The sequence below is a fragment of the Aythya fuligula genome, chromosome 2 (assembly GCF_009819795.1).
Source record: "Aythya fuligula isolate bAytFul2 chromosome 2, bAytFul2.pri, whole genome shotgun sequence".
NCBI lineage: Eukaryota > Metazoa > Chordata > Aves > Anseriformes > Anatidae > Aythya > Aythya fuligula.
In genome coordinates this window covers 119,122,489-119,144,219 of record NC_045560.1, presented here as the reverse complement: position 1 = coordinate 119,144,219, position 21,731 = coordinate 119,122,489, and the positions used below count along the sequence as shown (strand labels likewise).

Here is a 21,731-nt window from a genome sequence, read left to right as displayed (position 1 = left end):
AAATTTACTCTGTTCCTTTGCTCACTCAGATCACATCCACACTTTACCAGCTCTTCCTTTGATGACGTATAAGGCAGATAAAAATAAAAATACCTACCAAGACCTGTTATTTTTATTATTTTCTGAGTCAAAGTAACAACTGAAATCTCATCACCCATGCAGATATTGGCCAACATTCTTCATTTCAAATAATAATGTGAGTAAATAAACATTAAACATACTAAAAAGCCAGACATTTAATTGACTATAAATTTATTTAATTCTTATAATTATAGGAAGCACATTGCTGCTACAAAGTGTGGTAGTGCCTTAAAGGTGAAACATGTCTAAAATTCAGACCTTCATACAGATATAAAATTTTGGAGGTACTAAGGGTGGAGTCTTTGATTAAGCAGAGAGATGCCTTATGAAACTAATACACAGTATATGTATTCTGATCACATACATGAAACTTTGAGTGGTGTGTAACTCATGATTTCATTTCAGACTCATCTGTATCCTAAACTCTTCCTCAGTCAACTTGGTCAACTCTGGCAATATGAAAGTTTACCAAAACAAAGATTGATCTACTTATTAGATATTCACGCATTTGTAGCTAAATATTTTTATATTTATTGTGCATTTTCAAAAAGAACTGGGATTTTTTGAAGTAAAGGCATTCACACATATAGATTTAGAAAGTCCAATGGATGTGTAAGAATGGGCACTGTAAAAATCAGCAAGCTGAACAAGGAGTTGCCTAAGTTACCTGGTAAGCTATTGCAATGGTAGTGATAACAGATGATGGAAAAGTCTCTCTTAAATGTTCTTAGCTGAGGTTCTGGCCACAAGATTTTGCAATCAAATGTCAGTTGGAAACTTACTGACACCGAGTGAACTCCTGAATAACAAATTCTTTATTCCTGGCAGTTACATACATTGCTATCTTGTAGGAAAAGGATGTAATACATGGTAAGTCTAAAGAGTTGTGCAGTTTGTTTGGAAAATTATTTTGAGGCAATATAAATTTTAATAAATGTTGAAATTGAAACAATTTATCAATTTAGTAAATATTGACAGATTTGACCCAAGCTAAATTGAAATTATTCACAAATTATTACTGAAATGAAAATGTTTTAACATGTTGCTACACATGTCTACCATCATGAATGCTCAGCTCAAGTACACAGTGCTGTGTTACAGATCTCAGTTTATGTTTTCTAAATTTCAGTCATGCAAAATTTTTGAGCAGCTCTAATTGGATTGGAATGCAGTGTTCACATTAGACATGTTTAATTCACTGTGATGTTTTTAATGCATTGTTTTGACATTCCTTCAGAGTAATTACAATACCTTCAAAATTATAAAATACAAGTAAATCAAATAAGCAGGAATTTAGAGAAGCAGTACACTCAGAAAGAATCAGAAAACAAGGAGCTATGGATAAAGTTGCACCACAGTGCTGCCTTCACTTCCATCTTCAGCAAGCCACCTAAAGAGAAAAGCATAGAAAATGTTCATAGATACGGTATATTCAGAAGACGTGTAGATACCTTTTAGGGACATGGTTGGGCTTGATGATCTCAGAGGTCAGAGTATATTTAAATAATTCTATGTTTCTATATATAAAACTTGACAGACAAAGGGCTTGCTTCTACAACTTTCCATTTCTTTCTAAAAGTTTCAACATTAACTTATACAGGAGGAGTAACCAATCTGAAGAGTCGTGGTTTTTTCAGTATCCATATATGCATAATATTAAAGTAACTGTATAACTATATTAAATATACATACATTTTATATGTAGGTTGCATAAAAATAGGTGATGAGTAGATTGTTTCATTGAGTGGTAAAAATCAGGATGTTTTAGAGTAAGAGAGTATGTTCTGTGATAGCAAGCTATTGTCCATTTATTCCATGCCATGGACTGTTTATTTCTCATACCTCCTTGGCTTACAAAATACTGAGCCATATGGTGGGCCTTAACCATGTTCCATATGACCCTATGGGGGTTTTACCATTGACTATACCAGAAACCCACCTGAATGTAAAACTCAGATAGATTGGTTAACTGGAATCATGAAGGCAATAACATTCACTTTCAAAGAGATTTTCCAAAGCTTCTGCTTCTTTTAATGCTTCTGCAAGGCTTTTGCCAGACTAGCTGATGTCATTTCTACTTAGTAGCGAGTATGGGAGGAATTCCCAGCTGGTATAGCATTAACGTAGTTCACATCTGAAATTGCACTGTTAAACAGCTGGGAGATACGTTTGAAGCCAAACAGTTCCAGGCTGCAACATAACTAGTCTTGCCAGATAAAATGCCAAGTTAGTAAAGGATACAGAGCTCCTTTCACATTTCTCAATGATGAATGTCTTTTAGAGACAGCATTTGTGTCAGAGGATATGAGAGGAATCTTCGTTTGCTTGTTTGTTTTTGGTGGGGTGGGTGTGGGAGGAGAGAAAATAAACCCATTCCCTATTTACCCAGTAGGATATGACATAAGCATTTTGTGCGAGCAGGAACAGGTACATGTACTTATAGTTTCCAGTATCTCAGGAGTGTCCCATAGCTTCTGGGTCAGTGAATATTCTGGGGTGCCATGATGACAGACAGAGAGCAGCTTGACAGAAAAAAATCTGGAGGTCCTGGTGGACACCAAGTTGAACATGACCCAGTGATTTTTCCTTGCAGCAAAGGTTGCTAATGGTATCCTGGGCTGCATTAGGCTAAGTGTTGCTAGCAGGTCAAGGGAGGTGATCCTTCAACTCCACTCAGCACTGTTTGGCGAAGATGACCTCCAGAGGTCCCTTCCAGTGATTCTATGATGTCAGTTGAAAATACTCTCATGGATTGTTGCACACCTGAGTGATATTGTGATCTAAGAAATTTTGCTCATGCCCATTAACTTAAATTTAGGTATCTAGAAGATTAGAGCACGTGTTTGGAAGAATTTTTATGGAACCTACATGAAGACTTTAGTGCAGTGCTGTGTAGAGATATATCCTGAGATATTGCATGACATTAATCACGTTTTGTAGAGCTGGCCCCTGCACGCTGCAGACCAGGCACTGTCAGGTACTAAGGGCTTGAAGATTCTGTTGAGGCTGCTAACATTCTGCATTCTCATGACTTAGATTGTAGAGTCTAACTGATTATCCAGGAATAAAAAATAAAATTAAAAAAAATACATACATGTATATGTTGCTTTTTTTTTGGTTTCAGGTTTGAGATTTGACTTTGATGAATTGTTAAGTTTACAGAAACATTCTGAAGAATTAAATTAAATATTCTTGGCTACCATTTCTGTTTTCAGATCACCAGGCAACATCCCTCTTCCTAGATATTGAAAACTTCTAAGATTTCATACATCTCTGCTCTCCAGATGCATTAAAATTTTATTTTACACTTAGAAAGACAAGAATGTGTTTGCTTCTGTTGTTTACTCTGAAATGTATTAAGCTGCAAACTGTATGCTGTAGTGGATGATCACCCCAAATATACCTTTAAGTCTAATCTCCAACTTCTGAAAGTGTATTGTTTCAGTTTGACACAGACTGAAGTGGATCTTCCCTTTGTACATTAGAACCCATTTACCCTAAAACCCCTTTATCTGAATAAATTTCTAAATTTACCTCTAACATGTCATTATAAAAAAAAATTCTATTATCTTTATTACATTCATCTGAACATAACTTAGACCTGTACTACCAAACAAAAAGTGACTTTTTCTCCAGAGTTATATCTATACTGCCATATCCTACTATCCACCCACCATCCCTTATTTCCAATGTCTGTGTTCTCTCATGTCTGTGTACATATGATATGCTAGTCAGAGCTACATATGTGCTAATACTCATGCAATGGTTCACCAGACAGCTTCTACCTCATGAAAATGGCATACTACTATCTTCTCTCAGCAAAGGCACTCAGATACTTCTGTCTCTTCTACAGCCATCCAGTTTTAATAACATGGAAAAATATAATGTCTTCCTCTATATATTCTTCTGGCAAATTAGATGAAAATGGTCAAAAGGTTCAAAAGTTACCGGGGATGGACTGATAGAAAAACAGCATGGTTTCAGAATTTGTACTGTTTTAGGAAACCAGAAGAAAAACAACTGAGAGACTAAAAAGACCACTAGTTGTTATGAAGAAAACTGCACCTACAGAGTAATAATGAGCTGATCTACCAACCTGTTACAGTTGAAGCAATACACTGAGTTCCTAGATGCATCAGTGATTTCTACTTTTTCTAGAAACCAGCCACTTCCTGTAGAACAATGAAGAAAAGACAAATTTGATATAACCAAAACACATATAAATCATAAGCAATGTTTCTGATTTCATTTCCAAACCCTGTGTGGTTCAGCATTTTCAAATGGACTCAATATCAATAATAAAACTGAAAAGTCGATAATTCAAATTACTACCAACTTCTCTCCATTTTATGGAGGAGGTCTTTGATGTTATTGACAGAAAATATAAAGCAAAAAAATTATTACAGCTTAACTTAGTTTTCCACATGGAATGTAATAGGTATAAGGCAAATGAAACAGAGTGCATGGTAATATCAAATACATTCTTGAAATCCCATTTTGCCCTTTTCTGTAGTCTGAAATGCACTCATAGTACACCCCTGAAATGATTTGATCTTCAGTGTCTACCAAACCAAAAAAAAAAGGATGGACTTTATTAGTAGATGTAATTTCTTTAATGATAATCTAAGAACAGGATAACAGAAATTCTATTACTACTTTCTAGTTAATGTGTTTATATAAACCTATATAAACCAGTTGATGAACTTGAATTTCTCATTTTCTCTATCAGTAATGATTCAGAATAACATCTCAATTTTGGGCCAAAATTCATATCTGTTTTTGCTTTAAGAATATATTTAACTACTATAGTCAACAAGTTTGTTGTGTGAAAGATACCATCATTCTTATGCTGTAGAATTTTATTTTACACAATATTAAAATATGAAGGTTTTTAAAATAAAACTTTATTATACACAAATGCAGTGTTTGTGATGATGTCTTTAGTTGTGTTTGCCAATGCAAACACAATTTAAAACGTTTAAAAACCAATTAGGATCGTATTGCTAGCAGCTGAAAACCTTTTGGTATTCTTTGCATGTTCTAGAGATAAAACACTATATTCTAACAAATGATTTTGGTTTTCAAATATTTGGAAAAACTATCATGTAGGCTAAATATATATACATATAATTTGTAAGTAGGCTGAAAACACAACATAAAATATTTTGCAAACTGTACCAATGTAAATAAAACATAAAGGCATGGCACTGTTTTTCCCCTTCCATGGACATTTTCAAACAATTATCTAGTATAACTAGGCCATAAAGGTGTCTACATTTTTCATCTTCAATCCACAGGAGTCATTTATTGAAATTGTGAAGTACTTTTGGAACTCCTTTAATGAAATTTTGTGAATGCTTTAATATATTGTAGACTCTACTTGGAATATATGACCTTTCCTGAAATCTCTGTAATTCAGTCATGATTATTAGCAATAAAAATTTACAGTCCCTCAAATTTACACAGCACTTTATAAACAAATATTAAGCCATGTTTGCTCTCCTGAAAAGTTTATAATCTAATGCTTTATCCTTTATTGACATAACTCCAGCAGACCTCACTGAATGCTCTAGGTATGGAGAAATCTAGAGGCAGGTAAGAAAGATTAGCAAACAGATGAAACATTTCAAAGAGGTGTTACCTTTGAGGAGACTTGTGCAGATTACAACTGACAAGACAAAAGACATTTGGAGATAATTTCAGAGAAAAAAAAAAGAGGAAGAAAGTCATGGATTTAACATGGATCTACACACAACAGCTGTGCTAGGAAGGCACTATGCAATGTTGATCAGGACACAGAGAGTACAGATAATCATGTTGTTGATGGTTTGGGACCCAGAAATTACAAGTTTAATGTGTATTTCCCCTGCAGGCTTCTGTGCAATTCTCAGAGCACCAAAAGTCTTCTGGTGTAGAATTCCCCAGTGTTAAGCTGAATTGTGTGCATGTACAGTAGCTAACACTAATAAGATGAAATTCAGCCGGAGGATTTTATTTCAACAGATTATATATGTGTATATAAATGTAGTTTTCAGTACCATCACATGTATGATATGACATGATATGATATGACATACATATCATATACAGGGGTTTTCTAGTCAGAAAACCCCTGTAGAACTTTTGGCTAAAAAAGATTTGCCAGTTGCAGAATTTTGTTTGGTACATCCTAGGTATGCTACACCCTTGATGCCTTATTAATAAATAAGGTTTTATTAAACCTAAGTGCATTTCTTACTTACCAGAGTGGTTTAGTAAAACTCACCTGATTAGATTATCTCAAAACAATGTGACCTTTGTGATTCAAGCTGTACATTGCCTGCAAATTCTATTTATATATTTCTATCTTTCAAGGTTTTAATTTCATATCATCACTAAATGTAAGTTCCAAATGCTCTATGCCCTAATCTCCTATCTTATGTTTTGGTAAATTCAGGTATTAGAGATTATGAGATACACTGTACATGGAAACAGTTTCCATCATCATGTCTGGGTTCATACTGTAGCTGCATCCTAATTTAAAATCAGGTCAAGATCTAGCGCAGTCCAGTGCTCTCCTTATTGTTTAGCTCTCATAAGAAGAAAAGCTACATGTGTCATGGTAATCCTATGTTGTTCAACACATCTAATAAAAGTTTTGGCTGAACGATGACTGAAGAATAAAGATTTCAGAGATACATACTAACCATATTTCCTCTCCGCTAGCGATAAATAAATAAATAAATTATGAAAAGTCAAGGTAAAGTGGTAAAGTCAATGAAAATGTGATAAAGTGATAAAGATAGGGGTGGCAAGAGCAGTCAAAGCAAGAAAAGCAAGAGAAGTCAAAGAAAGAGCAGTCAAACTGACCTCATTTGTATCAAGATTTATATTAGCTAACTGTAGCAATAGCATGACTTCAAAGACCTTCCAAATGTCAGGCAGATATTCAAGCAGAAGATTTTTACAAGCCCATTGAACACATGCAGTATACTTACCGAATCCTTTCCCATCATGACCAATTTCAATGGAATGTAGGCATCCTATTTTTTTTGTCTTAATCTTGAATGTATCAACCTTTAATATTAAAATACAGCCAGTTATAAAAAGTTACATACATACATTTGGAAATTTATACCTTTGTTAAGGCCAGTTTCAGGACTAATTCAAATGTAGTAATATCAGTTTGAAATAGATGGGTGACACCTGGTATGGTTTATTTTCCTTAGCAAAGGTCTTTGGTAGATCCTCTCTATACTTCACAGTAGGACAATCTTATAGCAGGACAATTTATACAGTAGAGTGGACAAATCTTAAAGAATGAAAATCCGTATCTTTTTCCCAACTTTCATATATCAAAGTATTTTTACTAAATGTCATGAATTCTCAGTTGCTATAGCCTTCTAAAATGTTTTCAGTTTATTGTACATAAATATATGTTCAAGAATGCAAAAGAGAAAGGCTTGTACAGCATTTGCCATTTTATCTCCCACATATTATATATTTTCTTCAGATCCTTTTTTTCCATAAGACATTTCTTAAAGATCTCACTGGTTTACATTGATTTAGCTAGATTGTTAATTAGCTAATAATACAATTTCTAAGTATTTACTCTTCTTTTTCAAAGAACAATGATACCTTCTGTGTAGTAAGCAAAAGGAAGTATTACTCAAGACACTCTTATTTTCTCCTTGTGCTTGTAGGTAACTAGTTTATTAATTTTCTCAGTATTGAAGTCAATACATGATGATATCCTCAGACACTTTAGCTGAAAAAAAATTGAACCAAACTGCACATAAAAAGATGCTTACTATTGCTGGAAATAATGAAGCATATTTCATATGGAAGATATCTTAACTGGAGTTTTACTTATTCAGTCATTACCTTTCAAGAAATCCACAGGAGAAAAATGTGGGAAATATATTTATTTCTTGATACATAAGGGTCACCATCAGAGGTGGTGAGTAAATGGAACAGTTCCTTTGCCAAAGTAATATGTTTATTAAAAACAGAAGAACATTCTGTTAAGGTACTAGGATACCTTACAGAGAATCAGCATTCTTAAGCAAATATTTATATCTGAACTACAAATATCTGAATAGAATCATACAATCATGGAATCATAGAACCAGAAAATGGCTCACATTGGAAGGGATCTTAAAGACCATCTAACTCCATCCCCGCTGCCATAGCCAGGGATGCCGCCCACTAGATCAGGTTGCCCAAGGCCCAATCCAGCCTGGCCTTGAACACCTCCAGGGATGGAGCATCTGTAACTTCTTTTGGCAACCTCCACCACCCTCTGAGTGAAGAATTTCCTCCTAATGTCTAGTCTAAATCTATCCTCTTTTAGTTTAAGACCATTCCCCCTTGTCCTATCTTTATCTACCTGAGTAAAGAGTCTTTCTCCATCTTTTTTATAAGACCCCTTTAAGTATTGAAAGGTCACAATGAGGTCTCCCTGGAGCCTTCTCCAGACTGAACATCCCCAGCTCTCTCCAGCCCTCTGATCATCTCTGTAGCCTTCTTCTTCTGGATGCACTCTAACAGATCCACCACTTTCTTGAGATGGGGACTCCAAACCTGGACTTCCACTGAAGGTGGGGCCTCCCAGTGGCAGAGTAGAGGGGGACAATCACCTCCCTTGACCTACTGGTCACTCTCTTTTGATGCAGACCAGGACACAGTTGGTCTTCTCCATTTTGTTTGGTTATCCAAACAAAACTTTCCATTGTAAAGTAAACCAATGGGATATCAGAGATTGATATTCAATATTCAAAATCTGTGTAACACCAAGGAATATTGCACATACAGGCACATACACGAGTAATGCATGCTGTGCGTTGCAGATCAACGAAACACATAACTGAGCAGAAGAGTGGATGCAATATGAGGATGTGTTTGGGAGTAACAACAACAGTTAGTCATTGTCAGTTACATATATTAGAGATAAAATGTCCTTTGGTTACTCTGGTGAAACGCTAATCACAGAAAGAGCTGTCCACATATCATCTAAATACTTGGAAAAGAAGATAAATGCCTGAAGTTTTATAAAAGTCTTGCATAGATTTCTTACTTTCCCAATCCAGAAACAGATAGAAATCTATATCCTCACCTTTCCTCTTTCAAAAGGATCTTGATGCTCCAGTGACTGAGAGAGCTGAAACACCTCAGATCTGTCCTCATCCCCAAATAAAATAATATGCACATTGGCATCAGTTCCTGCTCCCCTTTTGTCACCTGTGTATACTTTAATAGTATACTCTGTCTGATTTTCTGCTTGACTTCCTTCTTTATTTAAGCTTTTATCTGTGCCATTCTTTTGTTTGTCTCCTCTAATAATAAAAGATACCGGGATTTCTCTCTGTATTTCTGGCTTATTTGGATCCAAAGAAAATGTCCTGCAAAACAAAAACCATATATTTTTGTGGTAAATAATCTATATGTTAAACCAAAAAATCCTATGAGTTTACATGGGACAGTGGAAGATGGACTTTAAAAAAAAAAATCTGTTGACTGACCCACTGTATGACAGTCTTTTTAATCCAGTGCCTGCTCAGTGTTCTCTATCAAAAATAAATAAATAAATAAATAAATAAATAAAATAGTGCTCTCTAACTACAAAATGACTAGCTCCTCGTATGATACTTACTCATTCACTTCAAAAACATAGATAGGATGATTCTTCACAGATTCTTTCAAATGCAATTTTTTAATGTCCAGTTTGCAGTCTAAAAACAAGAAAATAAAATATAGTGAAAATGTTGCACTGTACATCCAAGAATTAAGTAAAATATTAAAACATCATTTATTAATTAATTTATGTATAACAACGATTGACTATAAAATCCTGGAATCATTGAAACATTTCTTATTTTGTTCCTATTTAAAACCTCTACACAGAAGTTTAGAAGTATTTCCCTTGTCTTGGTGAAGCAGAGGAGTGCAGCAGGCATGCAGAACACATTCAGCACAACTCAGGCAGGCTCATTTGAGAAGGAAGAGAAGGAATATGTATCTGGTGCTTCCTCCTCAGTGACTGGTTGACAAAAGGGTTGGAACTCCATTCCATGCGAAGCATAAAGATTTATAGAATGACAGGTATGAAGGAAGTTTAACAATTCAGTGTAAACCTCTTCTGTACAAGAAAGACTGCTCTTTGAACTGCAATTTTGAATTTTCTGCTGAGGGCTTCAGCTATTTGCTGTCTATGACACTGGCCACTCTTGCCACTAGCTAGTCACGAAGACTACTTAATTTCTCTTTTCTTCTATCATTTGTCCCTGCAGCTCTCTTCAGCAAAGTGTGTCCCAATGTCTTCTCCTACTGTCTAAGTCCCTTTTATTATATATCAGTAGATGTTTAATAGGATCAGGCTCCTCTGGAGGAATTCAGGACATGGTGTTGCACTCATGATCTTCCCAGACAGTGCATTCAGAAGCTAGGGGATCTCAAAATCTCAAACCATGCATGCAGTGAGGGAAGAGCCACCTGATCCTAAAAAAAAACAGCTCTGATTGTAGAAGCAGCATAAATATAGAAAATCAATACATTGCCTGGGATGACCAGCCCTGCAGGGTACATTTGATTTCAGACACTAAAGAGCTTTTGCGCTTGGGGATTTTTGGTTCAAAGTCTACATCCAAACAATTCAATAAACCTCTAGACACAATGTGGATACCCTTACTCATCCAAAGTGCTTTATCATCTAAGTAATTCTGTTGGAAGAAATGTATTATACACCTGTCCAATCCTTTCTTCATAACACACACAGCCAATGAGCCTCAAAGTCCCTCCTTTGTGAATCATGTTTTCAAACCTGACTGGAAAAATCTTGCCTGTCATGTTCTCTGTGGTGCCCTTTGGCAATGTGTAATTGCCATATTCAATGACTGTCAGTGAGACAGATGACTGTAGTTAACTTTCATGGCTGAAACTGCAGGAAACAAATGTAGTCAGCCCTCAACAGCAGTATGACAGGGCTGCCCCTCCCCTTCCCTATCCCACTGTAATATTTGCAGCTCCATGTTGTGCCCCCTCTGAAGACCTTAGTATTCAAGCAATTCATGCTCTGGTGCAGAAAGTGTTGACCACCCAACCAGCAGGTACATGTTGACCACCCAGATGTCTTTGATATTTATATGCATTTTTCAAATATGTTTGAAGCTCGGCAGTGAGTTTAGAAGGTTATTATGAGGAGCCAGACAGACAAGCAAGACAGACAAAGTAGAAATGTATAACCCTTGCTTTCCTAGAAACCTGTCTACAAATGGTCCACTGTAATACATAGAAAGTAACAATACACAATTATATGAGAAATTTCATTAAAGGAATTTACAAAAACATTTACAAAAAATTCATCTTAGAATATTCCTTAGTAGCATGATAACCATCCTACAGATGAGACAATGTAATTTGGTGGCAAAGCTACCGTTCATCACATTTAAAAGAGGTACACTCTCACCCCACCATCCCCCCAAAAAATAAAAAGTTACAATAAGAAAACAGAACAGCTGGAGAAAACAGTAAAAATAACTGAATCACAGAAAGGCAATTAAACAATACTAGTTTCTTACTTGAGTTATAAGTATTCTCCTATACTGTATATTAATAGGAGAACAAAATTATTTATCCTAATTTTTATTTCTTGTTTGTAATGGAATAGTTTACTTTCTTGATGCAGTAATTATACAGCTTTCAGCTCCAAGGATTTAAATGCAACAAAATGTAGGATTTTGCTTTATAAAATTTTACCTTTTTAAAAAATAACCAAAGGAAATTAATCTGAATTTATCTCTGGTGGTGACTGTATTGCTCTTAAGAGATTATCTGTGTGATTCGCATCACTGACTTTAGAGAGCAGCAAAAGTACTTTACCTGTTTTACTGTTGATTAAAAGAACAACTTTGTCCAGTTCTCCCAGTTCAACAGCATCCACAATAACTAGAAATGACTAAAATAAAATTGTTCAATATTACAATCTTAAACAATATTATTTTAAGTATAGAGGAAAAATAATATATAGGAAGTACAAGAATGGATTAAAGGATAAATTTTAAGTAACTTTAATTTTAAATACAGAGTACCTCATGGCTCTCTTCCTGCTGGACATTCTCCAATGACCAGAGAAGGGATCTGTCCCCTGTGTCTCCGTAAGTACCATATATACACGCAGTCATACGCACGACATTTCTCACAGTCAAAATATTTCTAGAAAATACTGTTAGATGATATTTAACCACTGCAAAATCAAGCAGAAAGAGATCACTTTAATACCATGTCACAACCTTGCACAGCTATTTGACAACATAGCAATGCACAATCAGATGGAATTAAAAATGACACACTTGACAATGGTAGTAAACATTGTCTTATCACACACTTGACATAATAGTTAAATTCACTTTTTAAATATTTTTCCTTAATTTTGTCCTGTAACTATAAACATTGGTAGTGCTGGCAACCTTCAATGAGAGAAAAACATGCCAATACTTTATGCTGATTTTCACAGTTTCACATTATGGAGAAATTACGGCAAACAGCTAGTTACCTTTTTATTTTTAATGCCAAATGACTAATAGATTAAATCCTAATAAGTTTCAGATTCATCAAACACCTTTGGGGTCTTTACAAAGACAGAATTTAGCTAGGGAGACAAGTCCTTCAGAGCACCTAAATTCCTACTTTGAACTTTATTATAATGGAGCACATCCTCTGACTATGGAGTCAGCCCAAGAATACAAGTCTATCTTGACTGAAGTTGTCACCCATGAGTTTGTGCAGTTTGTGATTTATGCAATAGTTATAGTTATTTAACTGAAGAAAAGATGACAGCATCTGAACACCTTTAAAAGTAAATGCATTCACAAAGCATCTGTTTATATTCTACCCTGGTAGAAGGGGATGAATCCTGACCTTGCAGAATGCTTCTGCAGAAAGTGGTTCAAAGTTTAGATCAGGACAGCATATATTAGCAGATTACCTGTATCCTTTCAAAGGCAAGAAAAGAAAAGAAAAGAAAAGAAAAGATCACAAGCTGTTATTATCAGCTTTCAGATCTAATGATCATATGAAATACCGAGTTCAGTACAAGAACTAGTTCTCTTCCATGAGCCTTGCCTTGTTTCCCCAGCATCAGCAATAACAGAGAGAGAACAGACTCTTGTTGCATGCATACTGTAGTGGAGCAGGTGCATAGTAAGAAATTCAGAGTGACAAAGAGGTACATAGCTTTACCTGTAAAGATAAAACTTAGAAAAAGCCCAGGAAATAGCTAAGTTTAAATAAAAAATACAATTAAGGTAAAAAAAAAAAAAAGGAAAAATATTTAAAATAAAAAAGCAGTGACCAGGGAACTGTCCTGCAGCATCTGCATGTGGCAGGCAGAGCCATCAGCAGTCCCAAACATGGCAAATTATGAATCAGATCTGGGATACATCCTGGGGGTCCAGCTGGGAACAGCTGGGCAAAGGGCCAAAGACAGAACTGGACACAAGGCTACAGCATTTGTCCTATGTCTATTCAGAAGATGGGGCCAGAGACAGGTCTAAAGGCTGGTGCATATCTAATGCATCTCAGGCATGATCTTAAATGGATGCCCTATGCTCATGTGCAGAAGGGGCATGACTAGAGGTCCCAGGGCAGGTCCCAGTCCCAGATCCCAGACTTTCCAGGGCAAGTAAGATCTATTGTCTTATCATGGCCCTGACACACTGTAGTCAATTAAAGTTAGAGTTAAATGAACTTTGGAACAGATTATATGGGGGTTAGAACTGGCAGAGTACTTTTTAAAAAGAGAAGCAATTGAAGGAAACTGATGTAGGCCAGGGAAGAGGGCTAAAATCCTCAAACGGTGGTCTTTCTTCAGGTAGTGGGATCAAACCATTATAGGTGTGGGCAAATAAGCTTTTATCTCTGTAGTGAATTGAATAGATTGGAGGGAGGAAAGATGAAGGGAAATATCTGAAAAGAAGTTACATCCAATAAGGACAATACATATATGAATGTTACAACTCTGTTAATTTTATAAAATTCCAATGATTTCATAATCTCTGCGTGAATTATGACACTATTTTTACTTTGTGAAAGTAATCAGTTATTTGAAAGTAACATAATGCATTTTTATTTTACCTTTTCACTAGTCCATTGTTTTGCATTAAATGCTACAGTAGTGTAAAATTCATTCACCTTCTGTACAACCCTGTGAGTGAGAGAGCACTGTTTTATCCCTGGGGATTCTTGAGGTGCAAGCATCTCAAAGGAAGGTATGCTACAGGGAATCTATGCATATACTCAGTTGGAGGCCTCTCCCCATTAATATACCCAAAGGTACATATGGACTGGTACATAGCCAGATCTCCAGGGCTTGCAATGTAATTTATCAGCTGTATTTTGATGGCTTCAATTAGCCATTAGGATATGCTTCATCACAGTCCCAAGTACAAAATGAAAAAATGGAAAAGACAACTGAGAGATGAAATTCTAAGGCACTCTATGAATGACAGTATACTGAGCTGTATCTGAAATTCAACAGCACACAGCTTCTCACTTAAGGTGATTATGATCAGCTGCTTTCCATTCCAATTAGCACAATACTGGTTTTCCTTTTAGCTGAGAAAAAGAAAACCGAAGAGAAAATAAATTAGATTTAGAAATCTGGCAGAGAAGCAGATCTGTTTTGCACAATAAATTTCAAGTAGGTTTGTGTGTAAAGGATCACTTTGAACTCCATGTGTGCAACCTTCTGTGGAGCTGCTTAAAACTCTCTTGGACATAAAATGGCAAAGATTTGGGGAATGTTTCACACTGTCCTAGTTTTTTTTTTGTTTGTTTGTTTGTTTGTTTTTTGTTTTTTTTTTTTTTTTTCCTTGTGGTTACAAATCCCTCACTGAACACTTCTAAACCCTATGTGGAAAGAAATAAATGCAACAGAGATGACCTTTTTGTTTGTTTGTTCTTTTACATGAACATATAGATAATATGTTACTTACTTGTGATTTTTACCTCTTGATCTCAAAGTATATTACAAAGAAGGAAAATATTACAAACTCCCCCGCTGCTACTAGCCCACCTCCCAGCCCTCTAAACAAACAAACAAACAACAACAACAAAAGAAAACACAAGGAATAGGTAAGTGATTTTTTCAACCAATAGGTCAGTGATGGAGCCAGAGTAAGAATAAAGGTCATTAGGGCTCCAGTCTCACTGCCTATTTATCATCCATGCTGCATCTTTCTCACACTGTTTCTGTGTGCATGTATATGTACCCTCGATATATCTGCATGTGACAGTGATCTGTCTTTTGCAAGGGGTGCAGTCATGTTTTTATATTAATCTGAAGGTCCTTCTTGTTTCAATTTTGTGTATAGGAGACCAAAGCCATTAAGCCCTACTCTGTATCCGTTACTGCGCAAGTCTTTGTTTCAAGTGAAAATAACAGCTCTAAGCAATACAAAATCTAAAGCTTAAATATGAAATTTAAATTTTCAGTTACAGTCAAAATATGAAAAGAAAAATAAATAAATAAAAACCACCAACCTGTTAATTCTACTCAGATTTTTTTGCATGCTTGCATTTAGAAATTTATAAACACCTCACTGAAACTGGGCCATAAATTCCAGTTCAAAGTGTATTGGAATAGTTCATATAACACTGACTTATTCTGAATAATTGACTTATTCTTTACTCAGATAACTCATTTGTCTTCTGCATAAAACTCAGGCAGAAATGATTTCAATGATTTCAAGTATCATTACTGGGTCTGTTTATTAAATTGAGAATTGTTTGGCAAATGGTAGCATTTCGTAAGCATCACATTATAAACGCATGGAAGGTAAAGTAGACTTTAGGTGAAAGGATATTTTTTATTTTGCTTTACAAAGATTATATGTAAGACAGTTGAGCTAATTGTAACAGACATAAATATTTGGAGTATATAAAGGTAGTAATGATATTTAGTCTGGGGGGGGGAGGGCTTGGTGGTGGTTGTATTTTCCTGTTTGGTTGGGTTTTGTTTTGTATAGTTTTTAGTATTGTTGTTTTTTTTGTTTGTTTGTTTGTTTTGTTTTTTTTGTTTTGTTTTGTTTTTGTTTTTTCTCCCAAGAATCTTTGTGTGCAGCATACAAAAAGAAAAAAAAATCAGTTAATAAAAAATGAGCTAAAAAAATTGTATTTTTAATGTCAGTAACATGAGCCACTGAAGACTAAATACAGGAGAACAGAAATATTATGATATTGCAAGAAAAGAATATTTCTTACCACTATTCTATGTAGCTTATAATAAAGTTTCTGTGCTATCAAGTGAGCATTGCATTTCACACTTTATGGTACACAGGCATTAAGCTGAGTGAATATCATTTTCCTTCACACATTTAAAATTCTTATCCACGCTTTATTTATCATTAAATAAATACAACAAAATTTTCTGTTTTGATAAAGATTCCAATTGTAATATTAGGATGTGTTAACTTCCTGTACCACTCTACTACCTTAATGTACATTTATACCTACCAGAAAGTGTTTCTTTTAATGGCCACTCTACTGGGAATTCAATCCATCTGTCTCCATTAAGAGAAAGAGGAAGTGTTTTATTTATAGTCAGGCTAAAGGTATCCAGGGTGGATGTGTTCTGCATTTTAAAGTGATGAAGAGACAACTGTGATATGCTGTTTTCCAAACTCTGGAGTCCAAGTCTCACTTTATAAACCATCCCCAAATCAGATGGTAAATATATCTAGGAAGCAATAAAACTACGAGTTAGTGTCCAAAAATAAACATAGATACATGTGTAGGAGAGAGGAAGTTTTCTTCTCAGGGATCAGCACTGACCTAGCCCCATTTGCATCAGTACTAGTTCTGTAAGTCCCACCGAGTTCCAAAGCAGCACAACCAGGTTGACTTTAGGCACTTACGGAAAAAAATTACCTTTATACTCCAGGTGCATTCATTATAATTATTCTATCAAATTCAAATTGCACACTACACTGATATTTAAATGTAAATACTTGATGTCATTTAAATTGATAGGCATTATTAAATATGACAATTTGTTAACATTAAAAAAAAAAAGAATATACTTGATCATCATGAACTTGAGAAATCCAAAACTTAAAAATGAAGTATGCAACCCAAAATTTCAATTCTGCTTTTCTTGATTATTTAAAGAATAATATCTGCAATATTTTCAGCATGTATATGATTATCTTTCTTTAAAAGGAAAATCAAAGAATATGCAAATATAGACAAATCTATATATTATTTTACATCGTATGTTATTTGGTTCTTAGCCTGATGTTCCACTTTGTCTTCCATGGAAACCGGATTTGACTTGCCGTTGCTTCCATAAAAAACCATAACCAACTTGGATATATTTTCTGACAACTTTTCAAAGTCTTTTTTTGTTTCTTCTTGATGTTTTGTGAAAAAAATTCTCCATCTGCCTTCTGAACAAATAAAATAAGGAAAATAAAATGAAAAAAAAAAAAAAAGATTAGAAGGTGTTCCTAATTTCATATGTTAACCAAGGCACCTGAGGTAATATTCCTAAAATGTGTCTTAGTTTAAATGGGGAGCATTTACGCGTAGATCAGCTCGGTAAGTATGTTGACATTTCTTGCTATCACAGAAGGGAAACTAATGTCAGCACCAGTAAATGTAATGCCATATTGTGATGAAAATATTTTCATATTATTATTTCAAAACTGATGAATAAGTCAGTAGATGCAATTGTGAGAGCTATACCTGAATTCATGTGCTCTTTTCCTAAAGGCCAGGCAGAAGTGTTCTTCCTCTCCTGAATTTCTAATTAAAAAAGATTGAAGACCAAATTAATACTTTTGTAAAACCATGTCTAAATGATAATAAATGTCTGCATGCCTACCGAGGCAAATGACTAAGTATAGTATCATTTAAATTGATTTAACTAGGCAGTGTACAATGTAATTTTCTACTTAAACACCATCTCCTACATATTAGTATATTTAAGGAACTGATTCTACAGCTAGTACTTTACTATGGAATGGTTGTAACCTCCAAGATTCAAGTATTTTTCATTTTAAAACATTTCTGTTTCATTTATACAATTTATGCTCAGAACTAATGGGATGCTTTTAATGCCCATTTTAGGAGCTGATGTTCCTCCCACTGACAGCATCTCCCATTGGTTTCAGTGGGACTTGTTAAAGACCAAAACTACTATTGGTATAGATGAATTGGTATGTCTATTGGTACGGACAGTATAGACCAAAGTCTTCTTTCAACCACTTTCAACCAAGCTTAGATTTGCCATTTATTGTATAAAAAAAAACAAAAAACAAAAAACAAAAAAACAACAACAAAAAAAAACTCACAGAAAATAAATACAATACAATACAATAAAATAATCTTCTACCATATAAATGTATTCTTGGAGAAATAATCAAAAGCTTTTTTTTTTTTTTTTCCCTTCTATTTTCTTTGTGTGTGTGTGTGTAAAACCATATTGTATAACCTTATATACACTAAATATACATTACATACATGCAATGGTGCCCAGTGCCAGGACAAGAGGCAATGGGCATAAACAGGAACTCAGGAGGATCCCTCTGACCATCAGGAATCATTTCTGTGCTATGCAGGTGATTCAGCACTGACACAGGTTGTCCAGAGAGGCTGTGGAGATCATCAGAGATCTTCAACAGCCATCTTAACAGCCTGCTCTAGGTGTCCCCACTTGGCATCAGCCAAACGTATGCCCAGTTTCTGGGAAAAACTACCCTAACATTGTGGCATAAATCATGTTAAACAGTCTTGAATACAACGGTGACATATTCTCCACTGCTTAAACAGAGTTTGCCCTACTATCCACCCCACTTTTCCTATGCCTATCAAATGGCAAGCAGAAGCATTTGAAGCCTTAAAAAGTGTTTGTAAGTTTCAAAGTAGAAGTAAAACTTGCTGATGCAGCCATTGCCTCCACTGTAAATCTAGATTAACAAAACACATATTAACCTCTTGCAAATAGTGATTATCAAATAGTACTAAAAAGCAACTAGAACTAATGTGTTCAGACACATTTATTCCCTATATAATGACATGCTCTATTGAAATGTTTTATACCATAACTTGTTTATAGAAGCAAATCACATAGGTGCATTCTTCAGTTTGGAATGAATTTCTTAACAAATGATAGTTTCAAAACAATACTGACCTGTGGCATTCAGAGTTACTGAGTTACTTTTTCCATCACGTCTGTCTTTAAGCCATGTTTGAGCCATGAACAATGTTTCTTTCCCAGCAGCTGCTGACTCTTTCACAGTAATCTTCTCCAGAAGCCAGTCAGAGCCTTTTCCTTTCTCAACCACCATCTTTTGCAGAGTCCCGATATCTACTGCTTCTACTCGAAAAACATCTACCTAGAATATTCAGAATCAAAATGACAAAAGACATGAATAGAGGAACAGAATGATCAAACTAAGTTAACACTGTATTTTGAAATATGAAAGTGAGAGGAAAATCAGGATTTTTTTTGTCCTGGTAATTCAATATATGCCGACCAAACCAGAGATGACAAGTTTAAAGACACAAAGCTCCTGCATTAAGCAGGACTCCCTCAGTGATTCTGTAATCTACTGCTAAAACAATTCCACCTCCAGACCAATCCACTGCTCATGCTCATTTCTTGAGAGATTTTCCTTACCAAATTTCACATTTAAAGATGTGGAACACCATTTTAAACTTCTTACTTTCTTACTATTCTTACTTTCAATAAGGTAGAGTAGCCATGTTTCCCTTTTGAGGGATGAAATGCAGGGAATAAGAATGGCAGAAATAACATTTTATTCTCTGAGGAAAGAATGACAAACTTGGTCCCAGATTTGAATTAATATAGGATTAGTTATAATAATTATTATATATAATGGTAATATATATATAATTAGTTATAATAATAATTGAATTTAATGAGAATATTAGAAAAAGCTTATAAGCTTAGGTTAGTTATAATATTCCTTATATGTCAAAAAGTCCACTATCTTTTGTTTATTTTTTTAATGTTGATAACACTCATGAAGGATCCCTAAAGAAAATGTTGAGCTGTCAGATATTAAATATTGCCACAATATGTGATTTTGGCTGATTGTGTCTCACACCTACTTTCTCAGCTGGAAAGAAGAGATTAATTTCTTGGCATAGAGATCTTCCAAATGCTTTGCTTTGTAGAGTTATGAATTACCATCTCATTTCTATTAAGGTTCATAACTGGTAAAAACTAGTATTTTTTGTGATGGAATATGCTACATGATTTATTTATAAATATGTTTTTGAGGAGATATGATCACAATAATGATAACTGAATTCTATGAAGTCTTTGTCTAATTCACCCTGAAGATGCTTGTCCAGACCAACATGGTAACAATCTTTATTCAAAGGATTATACAGAGACTAAACAGAGAAAAACTGACCTCTTGCACCATCAGCAAGAAGTTCCAGTTGAAGAACTGATGAAAGATTTGAGCAGCCTGATCAGCTTGCAACATAATCATAGCATCACAGAATGGTTGTGGTTGGAAGACCTCCAGGAGGGAGATTTCACAACCTCTCTGAGCAACCTGTGCCACTATTCAGTCACCTAGTACTCCAGGTGCAGCCTCACCAACTCTGAGTAGACAGTAAGGATCATCACTCTTGACCTGCTGGTGATACTTTGCTTAATACTGCCAAGAATGAGACCCTCCATGAGTTAAAATATTGAGTTTGAAAATGCAGATATAAATATATAAATATAAAAAATAGATAAAGGCACATATATACATATATATATATATAAATAAACCACAGAAAAATTGCAAACTTTTTTTCTTCAGAACATTCTTGTTGGGAAAGCTTTAACTTTTTTTTTTTTTTTCCTATTTTTTCATTAATATATACATGTAAACATGTATGTTTGGGAACAATGTCTTTAATAGTTTCCTAAAAATAATTGCTAACCTGATGTTGACTTACTCAGTGGCTTCGTCTAGACTGAAAAACAGTGTTATTCAAAAGCTGCTATGGTGCATCATCTAACCATCAGTTTTTACTAAGTCACCTCTGTGTTATCATGTGAAAGGAAAATGAGAACAGCAAGCTGACAATGATTTTAAGGAAAGTGTTAAACAGGCACTTGAATTGCTGTACTTCCTTATGATGACTCAAGGTTATCAGCTGCTCAGGGAATTTAGACTGGCAAAATTGTAAGATGGAAATGAAGGTTTTCAGGATAGTGATGCACTTCAGCAGCAGAGCAAAAGGGCTGAAATTTTAGATAGAATGTGAGACCTTAAGGAAAGAGGCTCCTCTACATTTTCCATAGTTAAGTCAAAAAAAAGCAGCATTTAGTGTCAACACCACAATTATGTATTATTATCTACTGGATTTATTTGATGACTAAATACACTAATCTGAATTCTGAATTTACCTTAATTGTGACACGAGTTTCATCACTGTTTTATTTTGTCTTTAACTGTATCGGTAAAGGTACAGCATTATGCTTGAAAAAGCATATTCAGTAAGTGTAGGCTTGCTACACTTAAAAAATAAACTGTATTAAAAATACACAAAGATGGAACATCACAGAATCACAGAAGGGTCGAGGTTGGAAGGGACCTCTGGAGGTCATGAAGTCCAAGATCCCTACCAAGCAGGGTCACCTAAAG

The 21,731-nt window shown here is 34.9% G+C and overlaps 1 protein-coding gene across 1 annotated transcript in view; it reads right to left on the bottom strand.

The window, feature by feature from the left end:
- Window positions 1-291: 291 nt before the first annotated feature.
- RP1 (RP1 axonemal microtubule associated) overlaps window positions 292-21,731 on the bottom strand; it is a 189,763-nt gene continuing 168,323 nt past the window's right edge. Inside the window, exons 48-58 of the mRNA XM_032182911.1 lie at window positions 19,247-19,451; window positions 17,800-17,859; window positions 17,323-17,501; window positions 16,570-16,792; window positions 12,147-12,301; window positions 11,938-12,013; window positions 9,713-9,791; window positions 9,176-9,461; window positions 7,059-7,137; window positions 4,178-4,253; window positions 292-1,471 (exon numbers count right to left, since the gene is read on the bottom strand). Of these exons, the coding sequence (XP_032038802.1) occupies window positions 1,417-1,471; window positions 4,178-4,253; window positions 7,059-7,137; window positions 9,176-9,461; window positions 9,713-9,791; window positions 11,938-12,013; window positions 12,147-12,301; window positions 16,570-16,792; window positions 17,323-17,501; window positions 17,800-17,859; window positions 19,247-19,451 (1,473 nt within the window). The 3' untranslated portion in view covers window positions 292-1,416. The remainder of the gene's footprint in view (window positions 1,472-4,177; window positions 4,254-7,058; window positions 7,138-9,175; window positions 9,462-9,712; window positions 9,792-11,937; window positions 12,014-12,146; window positions 12,302-16,569; window positions 16,793-17,322; window positions 17,502-17,799; window positions 17,860-19,246; window positions 19,452-21,731) is intronic.